Source organism: Lipotes vexillifer, unplaced genomic scaffold (assembly GCF_000442215.2).
Source record: "Lipotes vexillifer unplaced genomic scaffold, Lipotes_vexillifer_v1.1 scaffold451, whole genome shotgun sequence".
In the NCBI taxonomy this organism is placed as follows: Eukaryota; Metazoa; Chordata; class Mammalia; order Artiodactyla; family Lipotidae; genus Lipotes; species Lipotes vexillifer.
The window spans coordinates 375,742-394,990 of record NW_006795989.1 but is presented as its reverse complement, the minus strand read 5'-3'; the positions used below and the strand labels follow the sequence as shown (position 1 = coordinate 394,990).

General features: G+C 48.1%; 1 protein-coding gene across 4 annotated transcripts in view; it reads right to left on the bottom strand.

Annotated features, from left to right (window-relative positions):
- Positions 1 to 18,386, bottom strand: part of ELF5 (E74 like ETS transcription factor 5) — a 29,200-nt gene extending 10,814 nt beyond the window's left edge. Inside the window, exons 1-3 of one of the 4 annotated variants that reach the window (XM_007468069.1) lie at positions 18,259 to 18,369; positions 11,070 to 11,194; positions 1,237 to 1,470 (exon numbers count right to left, since the gene is read on the bottom strand). In XM_007468069.1, coding sequence (XP_007468131.1) covers positions 1,237 to 1,470; positions 11,070 to 11,190 — 355 coding nt within the window. In that variant the 5' untranslated portion in view covers positions 11,191 to 11,194; positions 18,259 to 18,369. Of the gene's footprint in view, positions 1 to 1,236; positions 1,471 to 11,069; positions 11,195 to 16,144; positions 16,268 to 18,258 lie in introns of those variants that run through there. The other 3 variants (XM_007468070.1, XM_007468071.1, XM_007468072.1) reach the window with 3 other exon arrangements.
- Positions 18,387 to 19,249: the final 863 nt, after the last annotated feature.

The following is a 19,249-nucleotide window of genomic DNA, read 5'->3' as shown; positions in this document are numbered from 1 at the left end:
TTTTTTTGCGGTACGTGGGCCTCTCACTGTTGTGGCCTCTCCCGTTGCGGAGCACAGGCTCCGGACGCGCAGGCTCAGCAGCCATGGCTCACGGGCCCAGCCGCTCCGCGGCATGTGGGATCTTCCCGGACCGGGGCACGAACCTGTGTCCCCTGCATCGGCAGGCGGACTCTCAACCACTGTGCCACCAGGGAAGCCCGAAGCTGCCTTTTTAAAAGAAGGTGCTAACTTTTAGAAAGGTCTTTCTTAAAATTGAGCTGAGATGTGTTTCTTTATTTTTAAAAATTTCTGCCTCTTGGTTATATTCATGATGACAAAAACAGTTGCCATTCATTTGCAACTTATTTGCTGTGCCAGATAATGTTTCACTGAATCCTGTCAAGAAGCCCGGGGAGGTGTGTATCATAAGCCCACCACAGAGGCGAGACAGTGGAGGTTCAGAGAGGTTAAGCCATTCGCCAGAGGTCCTGCGGCTCCGAAGTGTGAGAGCCAGGGTTGGAGCAAAGGTCTTTCTGATCTCACAGTCCTTGCTTTGTACTGACTTTCCATGAATCAGCCCTGTTGACCTTGGAGAAGTCACTTAACCATTCAGGACCTCAGTTCCTTTCTCTGTGATATGGGGATACAGAATTGTATGTTCTCAAAAAATGCTTCCGGGTTTAAAAAACCTGTCCAGCAACATTCTACTCCTGGAGAGCATGTTGATGTTAAATAATGCTACTGGGGCCACCTTGCAGCCATTCGATCCTTGACCATTAGGAATGTGATAAAAGGAAATGGCAATTAGTCGGACACCTCTGGAAACAGGGAAGGGAAAAGGTCTCGTGAATTTTCTTCTCCTTCTGCTTAATAAAATGTCAAGCAGAAGCTGTCTCTTTTTGTCCACCCTTTATGGTTAACAATCTTTATGAACATAATAGTTTGTTGTATCAGCCTGGTTTCTGGGCGGTCCTTGAACATGTTTTAGTTTTCTTTTTCTTTCTTTCTTCTTCTTTTTTTAAAAAACTGTACTCAGCTTGCTTCCTTGTAACTCACTCTGTTTTACCTCCCATCCGATTCTAGCATGGTAGAGCTTCTGGGTACAGAAAGGTCTGGTTAGCCGGGGATTTGGTTTAACAGAGAGTTGCCGCTAATAAAATTTCGCCATGTGAGTCATATGGTAGGGAAGGACCTCAGAGGTCATTTGGTCCCAATACCGGGCCCCTGTCCTCAAAGCCCAGCCCTCCTGGCACTGACCTTGCGAGCGCATGTTCTGGAGGATGACGTACAGGTACTCCCCGCAGACACCAGCTGCCTCGATGAACTCCTCCTGTGTCATACTGCACAGCTGCAGGCCGCTGATGTTGAAGTGGCAGAAGGAGATGCAGTTGGCATCCAGCTTATACTGGTTGCAGCAGAACTGGAGCCATTCCCAGACGTGGCGCTTCGTCCAGTACTCAGGGTGGACCGACGGCCAGTAGGAGTCACAGGCTGCACCAGGAAGAGACAAGTGAGGGATGACAGCCAGGAGAGGATTAGAAGTCCCTCGAAGGAGGCTCTAGTTTTACTAACATCCTCATCCTCTGTCCAATGAGTTGAAGGGGCCTCCAGCTCTGGGTTGTTCTGCTGGGGTCCTGGTCACCTTCTGTCCTGCAGTGAAAACCAGAGGGGACTGGATCCTATGAGTGGCCTTGCTGGCAAAAGAGGGAATGATGGGGCGAGAGACCTGGTCCTGGCTAGGGAGCTCCTTGAAAGGGGGGAACTAGGGGAGAAGGAAAGAAAAAGTCCCTTCAGGTATTTGGTTTCAGACAACAGGACATCAAGAGCATAGCCTTTAGAGCCTGACAGATCTGGGTTCAAATCCTGGTTCTGCTGCTTTCTACTTGGACAAGATCCATAGACATTTAAGCCTCAGTTTCCTCATCTGTAAAATGGGGATAATATGCTCCACTCACAGGGCTGTTCTGGAGTTTGTGGTTAACGCCTATAAACTATATGGTGCATAGAAAGCTATCAATTAATTCAATACTTATTATAGGATTGGCCAGAAAGTTCATTCGGGTTTTTCCACGCCATCTTACAGAAAAACCTCAACGAAATTTTTGGTCAACAAAAACAAATGCCTGTGGTGTGCCAGGCACCATCCGAGGCTGATCTGATTCCCTCTGCTGTTATGGAAAGCTGACCAGCACTGGCTATAGGTTTGTGTGCTGCCCCTGGCCATCTTGTGCTGAGGGCCTTGGGCTGCTGAAATGTTGCCCAAGCATCTGGCAGACCTTGGATGACCAGAGCACACTCCTCCAGGGGAAGGGGGAGGTGGAAGCGTTGGTTGTATCTTGTGTTTTTGGTGCTGTTTTGAGGAATTTCTATCCAGAGGGCAGATTCCCTTCACTCCTTCAGTGAAGACCCCTACGCCCCAGACAGAGGTGTGTGCCATCCTGTCTGGGAGGCTGAGAGGAGGCTGTGCCTAACCCAGGGGCAGAGATGGGTGCTCAACAGACTGTCCCAATGCCAGGAGAAACCAAAGGGGTGGCAGATCTGCTATGGAAGATGTGAGGTACCAGGTCCTTGGTCAGGTACTTTGACATAAACAATTCTTGCCATTGCCATAGTGCTCATTCATTCATTCATTCAAAAAGCTTCAGTTTCCTCATCAGTAAAATGCGGACAATGATAGCACCTACATCACAGGGCTGGTCTGTGGATTAAATGAGTTAATACATGTAAAAGTATTTAGGGTACTTAGACAGAGTCTAGAAGATTACCACTGAATACCTTCTATTTGTGAAGCAACAAATTTTGATCTGAGAATTCATGATGAATGGGAGGTTTGGTCCCTGTCCCCCAGGAGGTCACAGATGAGGAGACTGAAGGTCATGGAGGTCTTGCCCAAGATCCCACAGCCAGTGTGGGGTAGAGGTGGGATGTGAACCCCAGTCTGAACTTGAAAGCCATTACTCTTTCCGTTCCATCATGCTGGTCCTCAGAGGTCAGCACAGAGAAGAGATCAGACAGTGGAGGCAGACACAGAGCCAGAGAGAAGGAGAAGGGCTGAGGAGAAAGGCAGGCAGCAGAGGCAGGCAGGGGTGACTGGCTCATGCTGTGTGGACGACAGAAAGTGTCACTCACGAGTTACACCCCACAGCGCACGGCAGCGAGGCTGTTATGATTCCCCCTTTAAATGCTGCATTGGCTGCCCCTGTCCCCAAAGGAACTGTGGCGCTTCTAATCCCAGGCGGGAGATGGCTTCTCTGCCCCTAAGCACCCCCTGTGTATTGGCCAGGCTGCTATGTGCCCTGATCTACATAAGCTCTAATTCCTCGGATTTCCCCCTAAAACGTAGAGGCCTTCCAGAAATCTCTCTTCCCACCGTGAAGTGGATTGAGGTCAAACTTGAACACTAGGTTTGCTGTAGACTCGAGTCCTTGGACTCTTCAATCAATAGAAATTGATAAGAAGCCAGACGAGGAATTCAGACAAGGCTTTCTTGGGACTTGTGCTGCAGCACGAGGGAGTGAGAACAAGAAACAGATGCCCTTGCTTGATCCCCGAGGAGGGTCAACCTGGTCCCTTAAACGGGGGGAGGGTCGGGCGAATTGGTGGGTCAGGCGGGAGGGGCGGCTTCCCACCCCCTTGGTGGAGCTGAGCGCAGGCATCCTGCACAGGACCCTGCTTTTGCTCCAGTGCCTCAGAAGTGGCGGTTGGATTTTGGCCTTTTTGTACCTTATTGTTCATCATTTGCCCCAACTGCACATACCTGCAGTTATTTTTAGTCCCTCATAATGTTTTTCATTGGTATTTTGTTGTTGGAGGACACGTTTGTCCAGGTGCCAACACTGCTGCAAAGGGTCCCAGGTCCCAGATCCCAGGTTTGTTTAAATTTAGGGTTTTAATCAGAATTCTATAAGTGTGTGAGTCAAAGAGTTGATATCCGGCCAGGATGGTGGAGGCTGATGTTGTGGCCTCTACCTGCTGGATGAGGAGGGGCCCCCATCAGCCGCTGGGGGTGCCAGGGTCTCCTGGGAACACTTGGAGGCCCTTCCCCCTTCTGGCCTGTGCTTTCACGTGCCGAGTTCTAGCTGGAGTAAACCCGGGGCCTCCACTTCGCTGGTATTCCCACGAGAGATGTTTATGAGCCTTGAAATTCTTCCTCCCTGGGTCCCGAGCTGAGCCCCGCCGCAGATGCCTATCGGGGTGCTGCCCTTGCAGGGCACACTTCATTTCTTTCCATGGAAAGCGTGCGCCAAGTCTCCGGGCCCCTCCTCTCTCTCTTCCACCCCCAAGTCATTTTCTTTGGCCCTGGGAGACGGCCACGGCCATGTTGTTTCTGGAGGCCAGCGAGGGCCTAAGGGATTCAGAGGAGTGTCACTGACCCTGGGAAGGTGTCGCTGGCGCAGCCTCCGTCCACTCGGCTATCTCTCCTCGGCAGCTTCCCCGCAGATCAGGCTTCGTGTGCGGCTCGGGTCCGTCCCCCGGGGAGGCCAGAGCCAGGGCCAAGCACGGCAGGCTCTCCTCGCCAGCGGAGTCCGTCCCGAGCGCGAGCAAAGTAGCTGTTCTCAGCCAGGTGGAGGGCGAAGCGCCAGCATAGAGGGAAGCCTCTTGGCGTCTTTGCACAGGCGCCTCTGGTCACCTAAGGTGCGGTCCCCTCCTGTTCTCTAAGTAATTGCTGCTCGTCCTCAAGACCCAGCTCACTGCCCCTGTCACGGAGGCTTGCTGTCCCACAGAGGCGTGGCCAGCTCTGCCTCTTCGCCCTGAGTCAGCAGGGCGGAGCCCGCCTAGCCCCCTGTGGGTGTTCCGGAGGTGAAATGACCAGCCAGGGGACAGCCGCTTATTATCTTCACTTCACAGGGAGGAAACTGAAGTTCTGAGAGGTTACGTGACTCAGGCCACGCGGCTGGTCGGTAAGGGGGTTAGGCCTCCACCAACTCTTCCACCAACTCTTCCACCTTTGGATGTGGGAAGTTTGCATCACCTTTGCCTCACTCTTCTTGCTTGGCAAGGACCAGACTGGACACACATCTGGAAGACTGACTCAACAATTCTGATGAAGGTGTATATATATATATAAATATATTAAAATATATGCACATAGTTTATATAAATATTTATATAGTATGTGTATGTATTGTTATATATTTTACATATTACGTGTATTTATTTATATATATTACATATATATATATATATATATATATATATATATATAATGTACGTATATAATCTAGGTTTGAAAAGTCAGAAGGATAGAGATACTGATGATGACAGTGTTTGAATGACATGGAGACCCTTTCACTACTCGGAAGAGATGAACTCAGGGAAAATACAGACAGGGTGATACACCCAGAGAATATATTATCTTTAACAGGTTGTATTGTCTGGAAATGTAAAGTGTTTGCCTCAATGTGCCTACTATTCACAAAATAATTTAGACTTTCTGGAGAAGCTGAGCTATGAGGCCCTTCTGCCTATGTTCACCAGTTGGGTACAGATGATGTCCTGTACCTGGTAGACTTAATCCAAAGGTCCACAGGCCACGATTAAACAGCAGCCTTGGCCAGCTCCTTTGAAGTCAGAAGTAGGTCAGGACACTTGTTTAAGGGCTAGCTGCATTGGCAAGAAGAATTAAGGGGCTACAGGGAGTTTTCAGCACTTCTGGGGGGAAATGCTCACAACCGATGCTGTAACCTGGGATGCAGTGCAATTTGGAGGGAGGCCTTAAGTTTTGGAGCTGGCTGGCACACTCAGATTCCCACAGGGTCAGCAGGGTATGTCCATGCCCAAAGTGGCCCCCGATGGGGACAGTGGGAATGGGCAAGTTCATGCCGAGTGGACAGTGGTGGCCCAGCTCCAATTGGCTGTTGCCAGGCAGGAAGGTGGGCCCTGTGTTGCCAAGCCCAGATTTGTTATGTGAAATCTCATGATTTTTAAGTGCTGACTTATTTAATTTTTAAAAACCACTCTGAGGGTCAGTCAAAACTCTTCCACAGGCTGGCTCACTCCTGGCAGTGACTTTGTGAGGAAGAACTTCCCAAGCTTCTGGACGGTTGTCTCCTTCAAGACTATTGTTTACAGCAGGCATGCTAAGGCTTTTAAACATTTTTAGTCGAATAGTATTTTCCTCAAATTGAAACTTCTCTGGAAAAAAGCAGTACTGCTTTGCTGGGAGTTAGGGAAAGGTACTATATGGCCTTCCCAGAAGGCTCCTTGAAAATCACTGCTCTAGAACTTGAAACCAGGGCTCCTGTTATTTGGATTCCCCCTAAAAGCTGAAAGGGTGTGTGATCTCACACTTAGTGGTCCTGCCTCCTAGGGACCCTAAGAGGGTCTCCAAGGGCATCTGTATGCCCTCCAAGGGCATCTGTTTCTCACTCCCTCAGCAAAATGGGAATACTAGGACGTACCCCATAATGCTGTTAAAAAGATTAAGTGAATCAATACATGGAAAGTGCTTGGAAAAGGACAGGCAGGTAGTAAGTGCCCATTAAATACCACCCATTTATACTTGTTAATATCAGGGCTACTCATACCACTACGTTAATTGCGCTTCCACAACTTGTTAGCTGTGCAATCCTAACAAAGTTTCCTAACCTCTCTGGACCTCAGCCTCCTTCATCTATAAAACAGGAATAATAATAGTACCTACCTCTTATGGAGTTTGCTACGAATTGGAAGAGAAATGATGCATGTAAAGAACTTAGCCCAGTTATCTGAACAACAGGAAGCTTTCCATATATCACTTGTAATTAGTTATTATTTGGGGATGACATTTGTTCTCAGAGAAATGAGGCCATCTCCACTGGGGCCTCAGTCTAGCTGAGGGACAAGCAGAACAAAGCAACCCAAAACTCAGTGAGAGTGAGGCAGACAGTTTGGGTCAGAGGAGGCCTGAGTTAGATGGACTGGACCACGATTAACATGATTTATTAGCATTGGGAATTGGGAAAGTCTTTTTTGCCTGGAGCAGCGCTGAAGAGGCCAGTGAGTGGACTGGATAGCGCCGGGCACCATCGATTGTGGCTTTGTCACCGAAAGGAAGGACTTTATGAGGAGAGATCTGAAATGACATATTGCTTCTAGGTTTCCCTCCTGAGCTGGTCTAGCCCCATCCAATAGTCCTTCTTGGCTTTTCTTCCAAGCCTGTGGAATGATTTAGACCATGAGATGGAAAAAAAAAAAAAAAAAAAGCCTGGAGCAGTGTAAGAAACTGGGTGGAGAAGAGACGAGAAGGGCTGGCTGGGTATCAGCAAAGAGCCGAGGCCATGGGAGTGTGGTTAGAAAGGGGCAGAGAGCACCAAGCCCCGAGCCGTCCTGGGGCCACAGCTGCCCAAAGGCTTGGGTGCGTGTGGGAGAGACTAGAGGTGGCTGATGGTGAGGTCTCTCCTTGGGGGTGTCCTGGGGTGTGACTACCGCCACGGGGCTCACCTTAGGCTTTCCAATGATTTTGTATTTCATTATCTGGTTTCGATTTAGAAGTTCCTAGACTCTCTGTCACATCTGATCTCAAACTTCTATACCCTGAACCAGAGTCTTGCCTAAGAAAAGCCCCTGTGAGACCCAGATGCCTCTCTTCCTGATCATCTGGTTGTTAATACCCAAGATCAGGGTTTTGCACCTTGTTTTCTTTTTTAAGAAACAGTTCTGTCTTCAAATAAAATCTCCCATTGCTAACATATTTGTTGAGCACTTAGTACGTGCCAGTTACCACGCTACACTCCTTGAGTTTTCTCATGTCATCCTCAACGTGATGCTATGAGGTCCTAGATCACGTAGCTTATTTTACAAAGTAAATGATGAAAGTAAGGCAAAGAATGGCGAAATCCCTTCTTGAGGTCACACAGGAGTAAGTGGCTGAGTGAGGAGGAGGTCATATAGGCAGATTTCAGTTCCTGCAGCCAAGCCTTAGTAACCACTATGCTGTACTATCTTCCGAATCAAAGTGAGGGAGGGAGGTGGAGAGGGGGACCTAAAGCTTGTCCTTCTCAGCTGTCATTGCAGGTCCCCGAGGGACCTCCTGGGAACCCCTAGAGCTGCCTCAACCTAGAAACCTCTGCCACAAAGTATAAGGAAGTTTCGAAAGCCAAGGCCTACTGAGTGTTGGCCTGGCCACCTTGGCAATCAGGGGAGGGGTGTGTGGGTGTGTGGAGGCCAGGATGGAGTTCCAGAAAGTAGGGGTGAGATCAGGATACTCCATGGCTTGTCAGATGCTTGGCTACTGGAACTTGATTGGAGAAATAATCTCTTCAAAATATCACACGCTTGTGAAATTTATGCACTTCCCCGCTACGTCCCTCTTTGATAAAATTTTCCAGTATCTGTAATTCTTTACTTTAAAAGCTGAAGGGAAGGCCAGGGTTAGCTCATGATATTCTAGAACATTTTGCAGTCTGTGACTGCTCACTAGCCAGCCTGCCATGTAGCAGGCTATACTGTTTCTAAGAGAGGCCAGATGCTGCGCACTTAACACACGTCGGACACAGATTCAGCTGCCCCCTGCTAAAGCCAGTTAAGAGGCAGTAAACAGCTGGTTATCCCAACTAGGTTGCGTATTCCTCCCTGCACTCTCACGGACATCATTTATCCAGAGGGCACATCATTTCTTTCTCCCTTTCTCTCCCTTTGGTCTCAAAGTGTCTAAGCTGCCAACATTCTGAATTGGAAAGGCTGAGATGGGGACCCGGGCTGCTTTAGTTCAATATGAAAAGAGAAGCGAGCAGAGAGAAAGCTGTTTTTCCGCCAGCTGGCTACAGTGACCACTTGCCAAGTGCCAGGTGCTTTGCTGAACACGTTATATGTGGAATCGCAGTCAATCCTCCCAACGCTGGAAGGTGGATGCCGTTTCAGCTGAGGAGAGCACATCTCAGAGATGTTCGGGAAAACCTGCCCAAGGTCATGGGGCTGGTGGGTGCCAACACCAGCCCTTGACCTCAGGCCCAAACAGGAAGCTGCCATTGGGACAACCCTGAATTCAAGCTGGAATTTCCTGGGAGGTGGGCAAGGACCTTAGGACAGATGGCAGAGCAGTGTCTGGAGAACCTGGCTGTCCCCTGATGCATCCCTCTCAGAGAAGGTTTTTGCAGACACTCAGACCCATGTGTCACCTCTTGGGGTGACAAAAAGACAGAAGGCACTGCAGGGCATTCCTCCCACCAGTGGGACTCAGGGAGCCCGGGCCCTCATTTGAGACTAAATTTTCACACCCACCCTTGACCTTTATGAGCTCAGAGACACTCGGCTCCTTCTGAAATCCAGAGGGCCAGAGGACAAGCCCAAAGCCTGGCTCCTCCCTCGGGGAACGTCAGGAAGCGGGGCCACTCTCGGAGGACATTTTGTCTTCACATCTGGGTGGGAATTTCTAGTCTCTCAATGGGTGGTGGGGGATGCAGTCTACCTCTGTGATGTTGCCTGATGCAGGAATCAGAGACGCTTCAGGAAGGGATCCTAGCAAGGACCTGGTCCAATCCCTCATTACACTGATGGAAATGCAGAGGCCTCAGACAGGAGAAAGCTGGGTCTGTACTTTTTAAATGCACAGTTCAGTGGCATTAAGTATATTCACATTGTTGTGCAAACATCACCACTATCCACCGCCAGAACTTTTTCTTCAACCCAAACTGAAGCTCACCCTTCATTTTTACACACTTGTGTGTGCTTGCTGTGTGCCTGCCATGTCCCAGACACTTCACACCTATTAACTCATTTCACCCTCACAAGTCTGCGAGATAGGCATTACTGCTATCTCCACTTTAGAATTACAATGTGCGGCTGGATGACTCAGGTCCATGTGCAATTATCTGGACCCTGGTGAGAGTGAGCGATGTCATACATACAAGTGTGTCGTGTGTGGGGTTGGGGGATGGTGTGGGATTCGATTTGTAAGTATGTGTCTCAGGTCTGTCTGTGCAACACTGGTCTCTGGCCTGGAGGCAGGGGCTCCTTGAGATGCACATTTCACAGTGTCCTCAGAGGCTTGGCCTCTTCTGGAGGCTGCTGGCCTCCTGACCCTGAGTGTGGGCCCCGCTGGGCCAGAGCACACAGGGTCAAGGCTGGGTGGTGAGGCCTGAGGGCTCGATCAGTGCTTGCATCACCCTCCGTGGGGCGTACACCTGCTGTGCTAGCAGTCAGCCAGGCTTGCTGTGATGTGTAGTCACCCAAGCACCTGGGGACAGAGGCCCACAGAGGGTTTCTGGGGCAAAGCTTAGCTGGCCTCCCTTTGGCATGGGGCTTGCACAAGGCCCCGTGCTTCCTTTTTAGGAGGAGAAAACTGGGCTGAGAGAGGAGGAAGTGTGCGGAGGGCAGCCTGGGGGACAGCAAGGACACTCCTGTTTACTGAGCACTTGCTTGGTGTCAGGCTATACATTTCACAGTTTGGCTCCCTTAATCCTCACAGTAATTCTCATCATCCCTGCTTTATGGATAAGGAAATAGAAGCTCAGAGACTATCTATAATATTAATACCAATAATCACAGCGTTACGTCATTTATAAGATGACTATGTAAGATAGTTAAGAGTGCAGACGCTCAAGTCAACTTGCATGAAACTTAACTAACTGTGAGACCTTGGGCAGGTCATGTAACTTCTCTGTGTCTCAGTTTCTTCATCTATAAAATGGGAATAATAATTAGTAATTTCTCCTAGGGCTTCTATAAGGAAGAGACGGGTGTTTGGTACAGAGTCTGGGGCACAACTAGTAGTTAGCAAATGTTGGCTAAAGCCACAATGATCGAACAACCACAGTGTACTAGGCTTCGGGCTAAGGGTTTCTTTCTATTACATTGTTTAAATATAATAACTCCAAGAGATTGGTGTTATCATCTCCCTTTTACCCATTAGCAAAATAAGGCTCAGAGAGGTTAGTGGAGTTCCCCAAGCCCACAGAGCTGGGAAAAGGTTGGGGCGAGGATTCCAGTGCTTTTTTCTCTGCAGAAGCGGCCCTTCCTCCCGCCTGGGTCTCCTGTGACCCTCTGCCCTTAACTCTGGTGAGAGCTGGCATTTTCAGGCCCACAGCATGGCATTGTCACCCGCCTGAGGCCAGCACCACCTCCTGCCCCAGTCTGTCCCAGCTCAGATGAGCTTCTCCAGACGTACACACCTGTCTGATGCTCAAAGGCAGGATAATACTCTTCATTGCTGAACAGGTCAGTCCACGACATCAGGGGGTCGCAGAAGGACACGTTGGGCAGGAAGGTGTTGTGTGTCACTGAGTCCAACATCACCCTGTAATGGCAGGAGAGGCTGTGAGGAGGCGGATGAAGGAAGAAAGCCACACTGTAGGAGCCCCCAGCAGGGCGACACTTGGTTTTTAGTAATGACGGCAAACACTTACAAATATGCATTCTCCCAGGAGCCAGGCACCCCTCTAAGTGCTTTCCACGGTGACATTTTTTTTTTTTTTTTTTTTCGGTACGTGGGCCTCTCACTGTTGTGGCCTCTCCCGTTGCGGAGCACAGGCTCCGGACGCGCAGGCTCAGTGGCCATGGCTCACAGGCCCAGCTGCTCCGCAGCACGTGGGATCTTCCCGGACCGGGGCACAAACCCGTATCCCCTGCATCGGCAGGCGGACTCGCAACCACTGCGCCACCAGGGAAGCCCACGGTGACATTTTTTAATCCTTGCCACATCCTGTGAGATTTGTGTGTATATCCCCATTTTATAGATGAGAAAACTGAGGCAGAGGGGTTGAGACAATTGTCCAGGTAACATGGCCAGTAAGTGGCAAAGCTGGGATTTGAGGATGAAGGCTTTTATTATATAATAATGTTCTTTTTTTACTTTTCCTATTCTCTCACAAGTGAGCCCTGAACTCTGGATTACAATGTCTAAAAATATACTTCTGGGACTTCCTTGGCAGTCCAGTGGTTAAGACTCCACGCTTCCACTGCAGGGGGTGGGGGTTTGATCCCTGGTTGGGGAACTAAGATCCTCATGCCCCATGGTGTGTGGCCAAAAAATATATATATATACTTCTGAAAACAGGGCAAGAATTATTATAAATGAATATGCCCACAAACACTAATCCACAATTCTGAAATCCAAAAGCTCTGAAACTGAAAGTATATTTGTGTGTGTGTGTGTGGTTACGACTTATTTCCCAGCAAAAACAGTCCTGAATTGATGTTATAAAATTTTTATATATAATTATAATATATATTATATCTATACTTCTATATATGTATATAAACTAAATACTATACATTTATTAAACATATACAACTATAGATATGCTATGTAGTTTTATAGCTATAGCTATAGTTTTATTTGTTCTACTCGATGAATATTCATATGATACACTGCAGAAATATTAATGCATTTAAGCAGTCCTAGCAGACAATACCTTGAGAGGGGTATTCTGTGCTCTGCAGTATATACCCTGTGCCACCTTCTTAATACCTGAAGAATTCTGAATTCTTCAGCACATCTCGCCTCAGGGTTTTGGATAAGAGGGTGAAGACCTGTGATAATTGTAACATACTTGCTTCACTGAGGGCTCTGGGCTGAGCAGTTTACATTCATTATTCATGGTGCCCCCAGGGCAACCACTCTGAGACAGTTTCTGGTGTGGGTTCTGTTTTTATAGATGAGGGTTGGGTGCTCTGGGATTCCAGGTAACATGCTGCAGAGCACCCAGGTGGCAGGTGCTGGAGTCTGGGTGACAACGCAGGTGGGTCTGTTTAAGAAGTCATGAACCTAATTGCTGCACATGCTGGCGAGTGGGAAGCTTTGGGAGAAGATGACTGGTCGAGGCTGGAAAGGGGATAGAAAAATATGGGCTGGGGCTTCTACTCATAAGCATTCTTGCCCCACCAGTCTCATCTTTCAAGTTTCCTTTTGCTGTTTCCCATATTCCCACAATTCAGAAAAAAATGAATTCATGTTTGGTGAATTAGAAAAATCTGTTCACCCAACTTCTATTATGATTATCGCAATAATGTTGATGAGATAGCGTGGTTCTACTCCCTTCTGCAAAGGGGACACAGCAGCTCAAAAATCACACATCTGGGAAGTGTCAAAGCAAAGACTAGATTCCAGGTTATTAAGTGCATGGAATTTTAGATGGTCAGGAGTTTATTAATCATCTCGTCCAGTGTTTCCCAAGCTTTAGTCATTCGCCTGCCACCATGATAACTTCCTTAATATATTAAAAAAATCACTTCCCTTTTTATTTTAACATAACCACATTTATTTAAAAGGAAAACTTTACATCACCACTATAAATGGAAAGTCGGCATTTGTTTAAGATACATAAAAATAAAGACATAAGCATTGAAATAAAAATTAGTCATCCGTGCACCGCCTAGATCAGAGGTTCACAAACTACAACCTACCGGCACAATCTAGCCCACTACCTATTTTTGAATGGCCCACAGCTAAAAATGATTTTACATTTTTACATGGTTACATATTAAATGGTTATATAAATGTACACATAATGTACTTGATTTTTGCCTTTAGGCCTGCAAATCCTAAAATATTTACTATCTAGTGCTTTAAGAAAAAGCTTGCCTACACCTGACCAGATTTATCTCACGTATCATGAGTGGTCGGAGTACCGCATGTTGGAAAGTACTGAGTTGGTCTAATCTTTCCCTGCACCCATTTTACAGCTGAGAAAGTTAAGGCCCAGGAAATTTGTGTAACTTTGTCAGTCACACAGCGTTATGGTATACAGAATTCTTAAGTTTTTTTTCAACCCATCTGCTTCTCTTTCTAAAAACACTCACAGCCTCATCTGTTCACAGACGCATCCCAGTTTCACTTACACATCAAATAGGACCTCAGTACCGAGAGGGGCAAGGATTGTGTGGTTCCAGAACCAAAGATCAATTCTTTGGGGATGTTTGCAAATCTGCCTATCATCACCACTATCAGATGTGCATGAGAACCGTGCTCCAGACATAAATAAATAACTGAGTTCAAATTCTCACATGTAGGCACCCTCTCTGGGCATCATCAGAGGTTCACCAGACCTCACTAGGAAGCCTCCTTCCTGGTGCCTGGAGAGGGTTAACGTGCCCAGCAGATTATCACGTTCTTAGATCTCCCGCTGCGAGCCATATCAAACAGAAGTAAAGGCTGCCTGGGTTTGGACTCTGATTTTCCCACGGATTGACTGGTTTTATATCCAGAGCAGGTGGCTGGATGAAGAGGGAATGGGGGTGGGAGATTATGAAGGAGGGAAGGGCCCCCGGAGCCCAAAGCCCCTTTCTGGACATGACCCCAGAAAAGTTCTCCTAAGTGAGGGCTCAAGGTAAAAATGCCCCCTGCCCTTCTGGGCTGGAGGCTCAGAAAATGGAGGAAGAGAATGGCAGGCCTCTGACATGACCTTCACGGCTGGGCTTGGAGAAAGGAGAGGTGGTCTCCACGTGGAGGAAAATAGAAAACAGTTCCCAGGTCTTCGGTGTCAGTTAGGAATCCTCCAGATACATAACGTGACGGTAGGAGTGCACTCTTTCTCATCTCTGCCTAGCAAAGCTCTCAAAAGTCATTTGGTAAATTGAATTTGATCATATAAAAACTAGGAATATTTTTGACCAGTATGATATTTACCTCCTTTAAAGCCTTCTTTGTTTTCTTCCTTTTGCACCAGCCCACTGGCTTGCTCTGTAATCTCTCCAGGGCTGTACACAGCACCGTCTGTATCTGATTCCCTTTGGTGGTTCTTCTATGGCAAATTATGTCCATCAGGTTTTCTTAAAGGGCTGTCTTCAGGTGTACAACATGCATTTTTCTTCTGTAATTATCTTTTGCTTTGTGGAAAGATGTGTTTTATAAAAGGCAGCAGCTTTTTTTTTTTTTTTTTTGCTATTGCAGTGGGAGGACGGGGTGTTATTAACTCTGGATTCTCCACAAGAGACCTCGGCCACTTAGCCAGTGGGCCGTTTTTTTTTTTTTTTTTTTTGCTATTGCAGTGGGAGGACGGGGTGTTATTAACTCTGGATTCTCCACAAGAGACCTCGGCCACTTAGCCAGTGGGCACTAGGTGTGAAAGTTCGGGAATAATGGCTGCTTTGTATTCCGCAGCCCAGCTTCTTAGGCTCTCTATGGTCCTTTTAATAATTGAACATTTTAGCCCTTAAGATTTCTTTAATGTAGGTGGAACAGGATGGTGGGAGAGAACAGCTATTTGAGGACCCTTTTCTCAGTGAAGACATTGATGCCCAGTGATATGTAAGGCCAGGCCTGAAGTTAGAATATGTATTCCCAGTGTGGCGGGGGGACAGTGACCCTAGAGGGAAAAGATTGGTTCTTGAGGGTCAGAAAAATCTTAGCCATTATAATCCTTTATGACCCTCCAAAAGGCCATAGTATGTAAATGGTAAACAGTAAATCTGTGATATTAACATTTCATGGAAGGGGTACAATTAATAAACAATGATCTAAAAAGGCTCCCTAGAGGGGGTGATAAAGAAAAAAAAAGGTTGAGAAGCACTGTGTTAGAAGTAGAATCGGCAGCAGGACAAGAAGGGATGTGTAGGGAGGGTCCTAGGCTTGCTGTTCTAACCACACATTTTTGTTTTTTGAGGGGCTGGCTGGTTTGTCATCACAGAAAGAGCGCTGGGCTGGGAGTCAGGATTCTGCCTCTTGCTCCTTGCCGAGCCTCAGTTCTTCATCTGCTAAATGGACACACTGGTGAGGTGGACTCCAAGACATGCCCCAGCTGCGTGTCTTTCTGCAGGAACCCACTGGAGTGGGCCGACACATCCACACATGTGCACGCATACGCACATGCATATATACGGTGGTATAGTTGGATGGTGCAGTCAAGTAAGCTCACCAAACTGGAGTACAATTCAATCACTACAGAGATGAAACTTTTAGCTCTAAAAATTCCCCCAATTTTCTCTTCTCCCTTTCCTCCTATGCCCACTGTGGACTCTGGACATTCTTTGCCTGGGCTAGCCAGGCGCCTTAAGTACTCTGGACCCTCACTCACGGCCCATCCACAGACCCACGGCAGTTGGAATCAGTTTCCCCAAAGTGTAGTCCACATTCTAGCCGCCTAATAAGTAGGAAAGTCTCAGGCACATTCCACACAAGGGGGAGGAATCAAGTGGGTTCTCTTCCATGCACGAGAAAGGCTGGCTGGACCTTTGGGAATGGCGTGGACGTTCAGGTCCCCAGCGCCTGCAGAGGCTTCCTATCCCTTCTGAGAGTCGGCTCACTCACCAAGGTGCACGGGGAGGGTCCACACAGTCAGAGAGACAGGCCTGTGGGCTTCCCGCCCTCACATGAGTCAGAGGCAGCAGTCACAGGTGTGGTGTCCATGTCACCTCTGCTCAGCCTTCCAGAGAGAGCAGAAGCAGAAAACCACCCAGCCTTGGCCAGTTAGCCAGAGGAGGAAAATTCCTTCCTGACCCTGGCAGAGATCATCAACTTCACTTCGGGCACGTGACCAAAAATCCACCCAGTGAAGCACCTACACATTGGCTGTTTACGTGCTAAAACATCACTGGGCAGAACAAGGCTGTGAGGGTGTAAACCATGGAGAAGGGGGCCAGGGAGGGCCTTCCCTGATCCCACCGCCTGGGCAACCTCACTGGGAAAAATAAGGCTTTTTGTCCTCTAAAGCCTCAGCGATATCCCAGTGTCCATCAGGTCCCAAGCCCTGCGGGCAAGGCAGGGTCCACTTCCCACCTTTTGGACCTCCCTAAGAAGGGACACATGAAGGAAAACCCACCGGACTATTTCAATACTTGCTACTAAAGGATTGTGGGTTGGCTGCCTGAGTGTTTGCTCTGGGAGAAACCAGAGCAGCTGTGAGAACTGCCTTGCTGACGTCTTGCCAAGTGATTCCTCATCTTTCTTTGGCTTGTGTAGGGAGTTTGCTAGTTAGTTTGTTTTTCGTTGTTTTTCTAAAGATTCAGCAAAGACTCATAGGAGGTACGCCGTATAGTTTACTGTGGGCTCCAGTACAAAGCTCATCAACTTTGGTTTGGATTAAATCCACTGGGGTTTAAATCCCACCTCTGCCACCCACAAGGCAAGGGACGTGGGACACATTTCTTACTACTCAGCCTGCCGAAATTGTATTTTTTATTCTTTATTTTTGTTTCATACAAAGTGTGTTATGTAAAAATCCATGACCCTCTCTGAGCTCATCTTTAAAATGCCTCATCTCTAAAATGGGGATTTTAAACACAATACTCAGGATATCCCAAGGATTTAACCAAATTAGATAACATATGTAGATGAGTAGGCATAATACGTTTGTCCATTCCTGTCCCAGCGGGGGGAAAGAAAATCAATTATTGTCAATATATCTAAAAGGTTACTACTCAGGTGACTTCTTTGAAAAGAAGAAAACCAATCTGTGAAAACTCTTGTCAACAGCACCTTGAATCATGAAAAACATTCTCACAGAGAACATGGGGACAAAAGATTTAAGCTTTCACTCAGAGGGGGCAAACAACCCCTGTGTCTTTAGACTAAAACGTGAAGCTGTCTCCCTAAATCACTTTACCTTTCTAGGCCTCAGTTTCCTCATCTGTAAAGTGAAGAGGTTGTCCCTAATGATCTCTGATAACCTTTCCAGTTTGTAAAATTCTTAGCACATCCAAATGAACGTGGGTCCCCAGCTCCAGCTGGAGAAGGGAGCATGTGCTACTGGTGGCTGCCAGCAGGGGGCGAATGCACAAGAACATCACATACTGCAGAGTCTTTGCAGAGGTCTGAGAATAAATACAGTGGAAAAACCCTAACCATTGCTTTTCTGGAAACATTCTATATGGAGGTGGTGTGAGAGGGCAGAACGGGTTTCCTTTAAGCTATTATGTAAGACAATCTCCTGAAAAACGCCCTAATCTGTAACAAAGCAGCTATCTTCTCTGTTTCAAGGTGGGGGGTCCATGAGCAGGCCGATGGGAAAAGGAGGCGTTTAGGCAGGAGGAGGTGGACTTTCCTTGAAGCTGAATATTTTTTGGTGTAAAATCCAGCTTCCCTTCCTAAGGTTAGCTTTAGGAAGGGTAGAGAGTAGAGTGCCTGTATGCATTCTCTCTTAGTTAGTTCCCCTTGGTTTAATCAAGTGATCCAGAGGCAGTGGGGGCTCCCATGGCGGTGGTGGGTGGCTGGCTACACAGCCTGAGGATGGAAAAATGTCTCTCTCAGGCAAGCAGTTAAATCCCACTCAAACAGCTCCCGGGAGGCACTGTGACTGATGGACATGGCAGGAGGGCGGGCAGTCTGGAGCCGGGGACAGACCCCCAGACCCAGGTCCCAGCCGGAGCCTCTAAGCCCTGACACCCCTTACAATTCATCCAAAAGAGCAAAGAAAAGGTGCTTACTTGAGGACAGCGGTGCTGGGTCCAAAGAGGAGGTTTTCAAGGCAAGAGAAGGCAGGCGCTCCCAGCACCGGCGTACAGTGGAAATAAAGGCACCTGTAGCCTTGTGATATAAGTAACACCTACAGACAGGTCCGTTTGGTTTTTCAGGTTTATGCACAGCCCCTTTGATGACGGTGACATACAGTGTGACACGGCCCCTTGGAGGGGGGAATGGTTCTCACACGCAGAAAGTTTACCTTTATCCTGCCTTTGTGCCCAGCTCACACACACCCCGCCCCCTCCCCCTGCAACCCGGGGGAATCAGTAAAAGAGCTGAGAATTCTTGCCTCTGAGAGCTTTCTGGGATCCTGTGTTTGCTGGGAACTCTCTTTAGGGCAAGCTGGAGGGGAAACCCTGGGAATCCAGCTGTGGTGCCCATGTCTGTCGCCCCCCTCCTGGGCTGACAGAGTCCCGCGAATTTGGATTTCCCGTCATCCTCCCCCCCGCCCCGCACCCGAGCAGCTTGGCAAGGTGGAAGGGTAGGATGGGGCAGTGGTTAAGAACACAGACTTTGCAGCTAGATGACTTTGAATTCAAATTCTAGGTGCATCATTTTCTAGTCGTGTCACCTTGAACCACTCAACTAGCTAGTTAATAAGGTAACTAGCTCTAATGCAAATAACAGGACCTACCCACTGGGTGCGCTGGGGGGCATATGAGGTCCTGCAAGTGAAGCACTGAATGAGCCCTTTGTTTCGCTGTGATCATAACGTTTTCTTTGACAGAGCACGTTAATCAGAAAGCCCCCCTCCACCACCTCCTCCGACCTCATGCCTTCCGAGCAGATGAAGGGAACAGCCAGCTTGCTTCTACTTTTTCACACAAAGCGTAACCGGCCATCGGACACATGAACTACTCAACTTCTAACCTCTGTGGACATAACACGCCACGCGGTGGCGTTCTCCCCTCCTCTCTTCCTTGCAGATGGAGAGACCAAGAGGTTTAGCGGTTC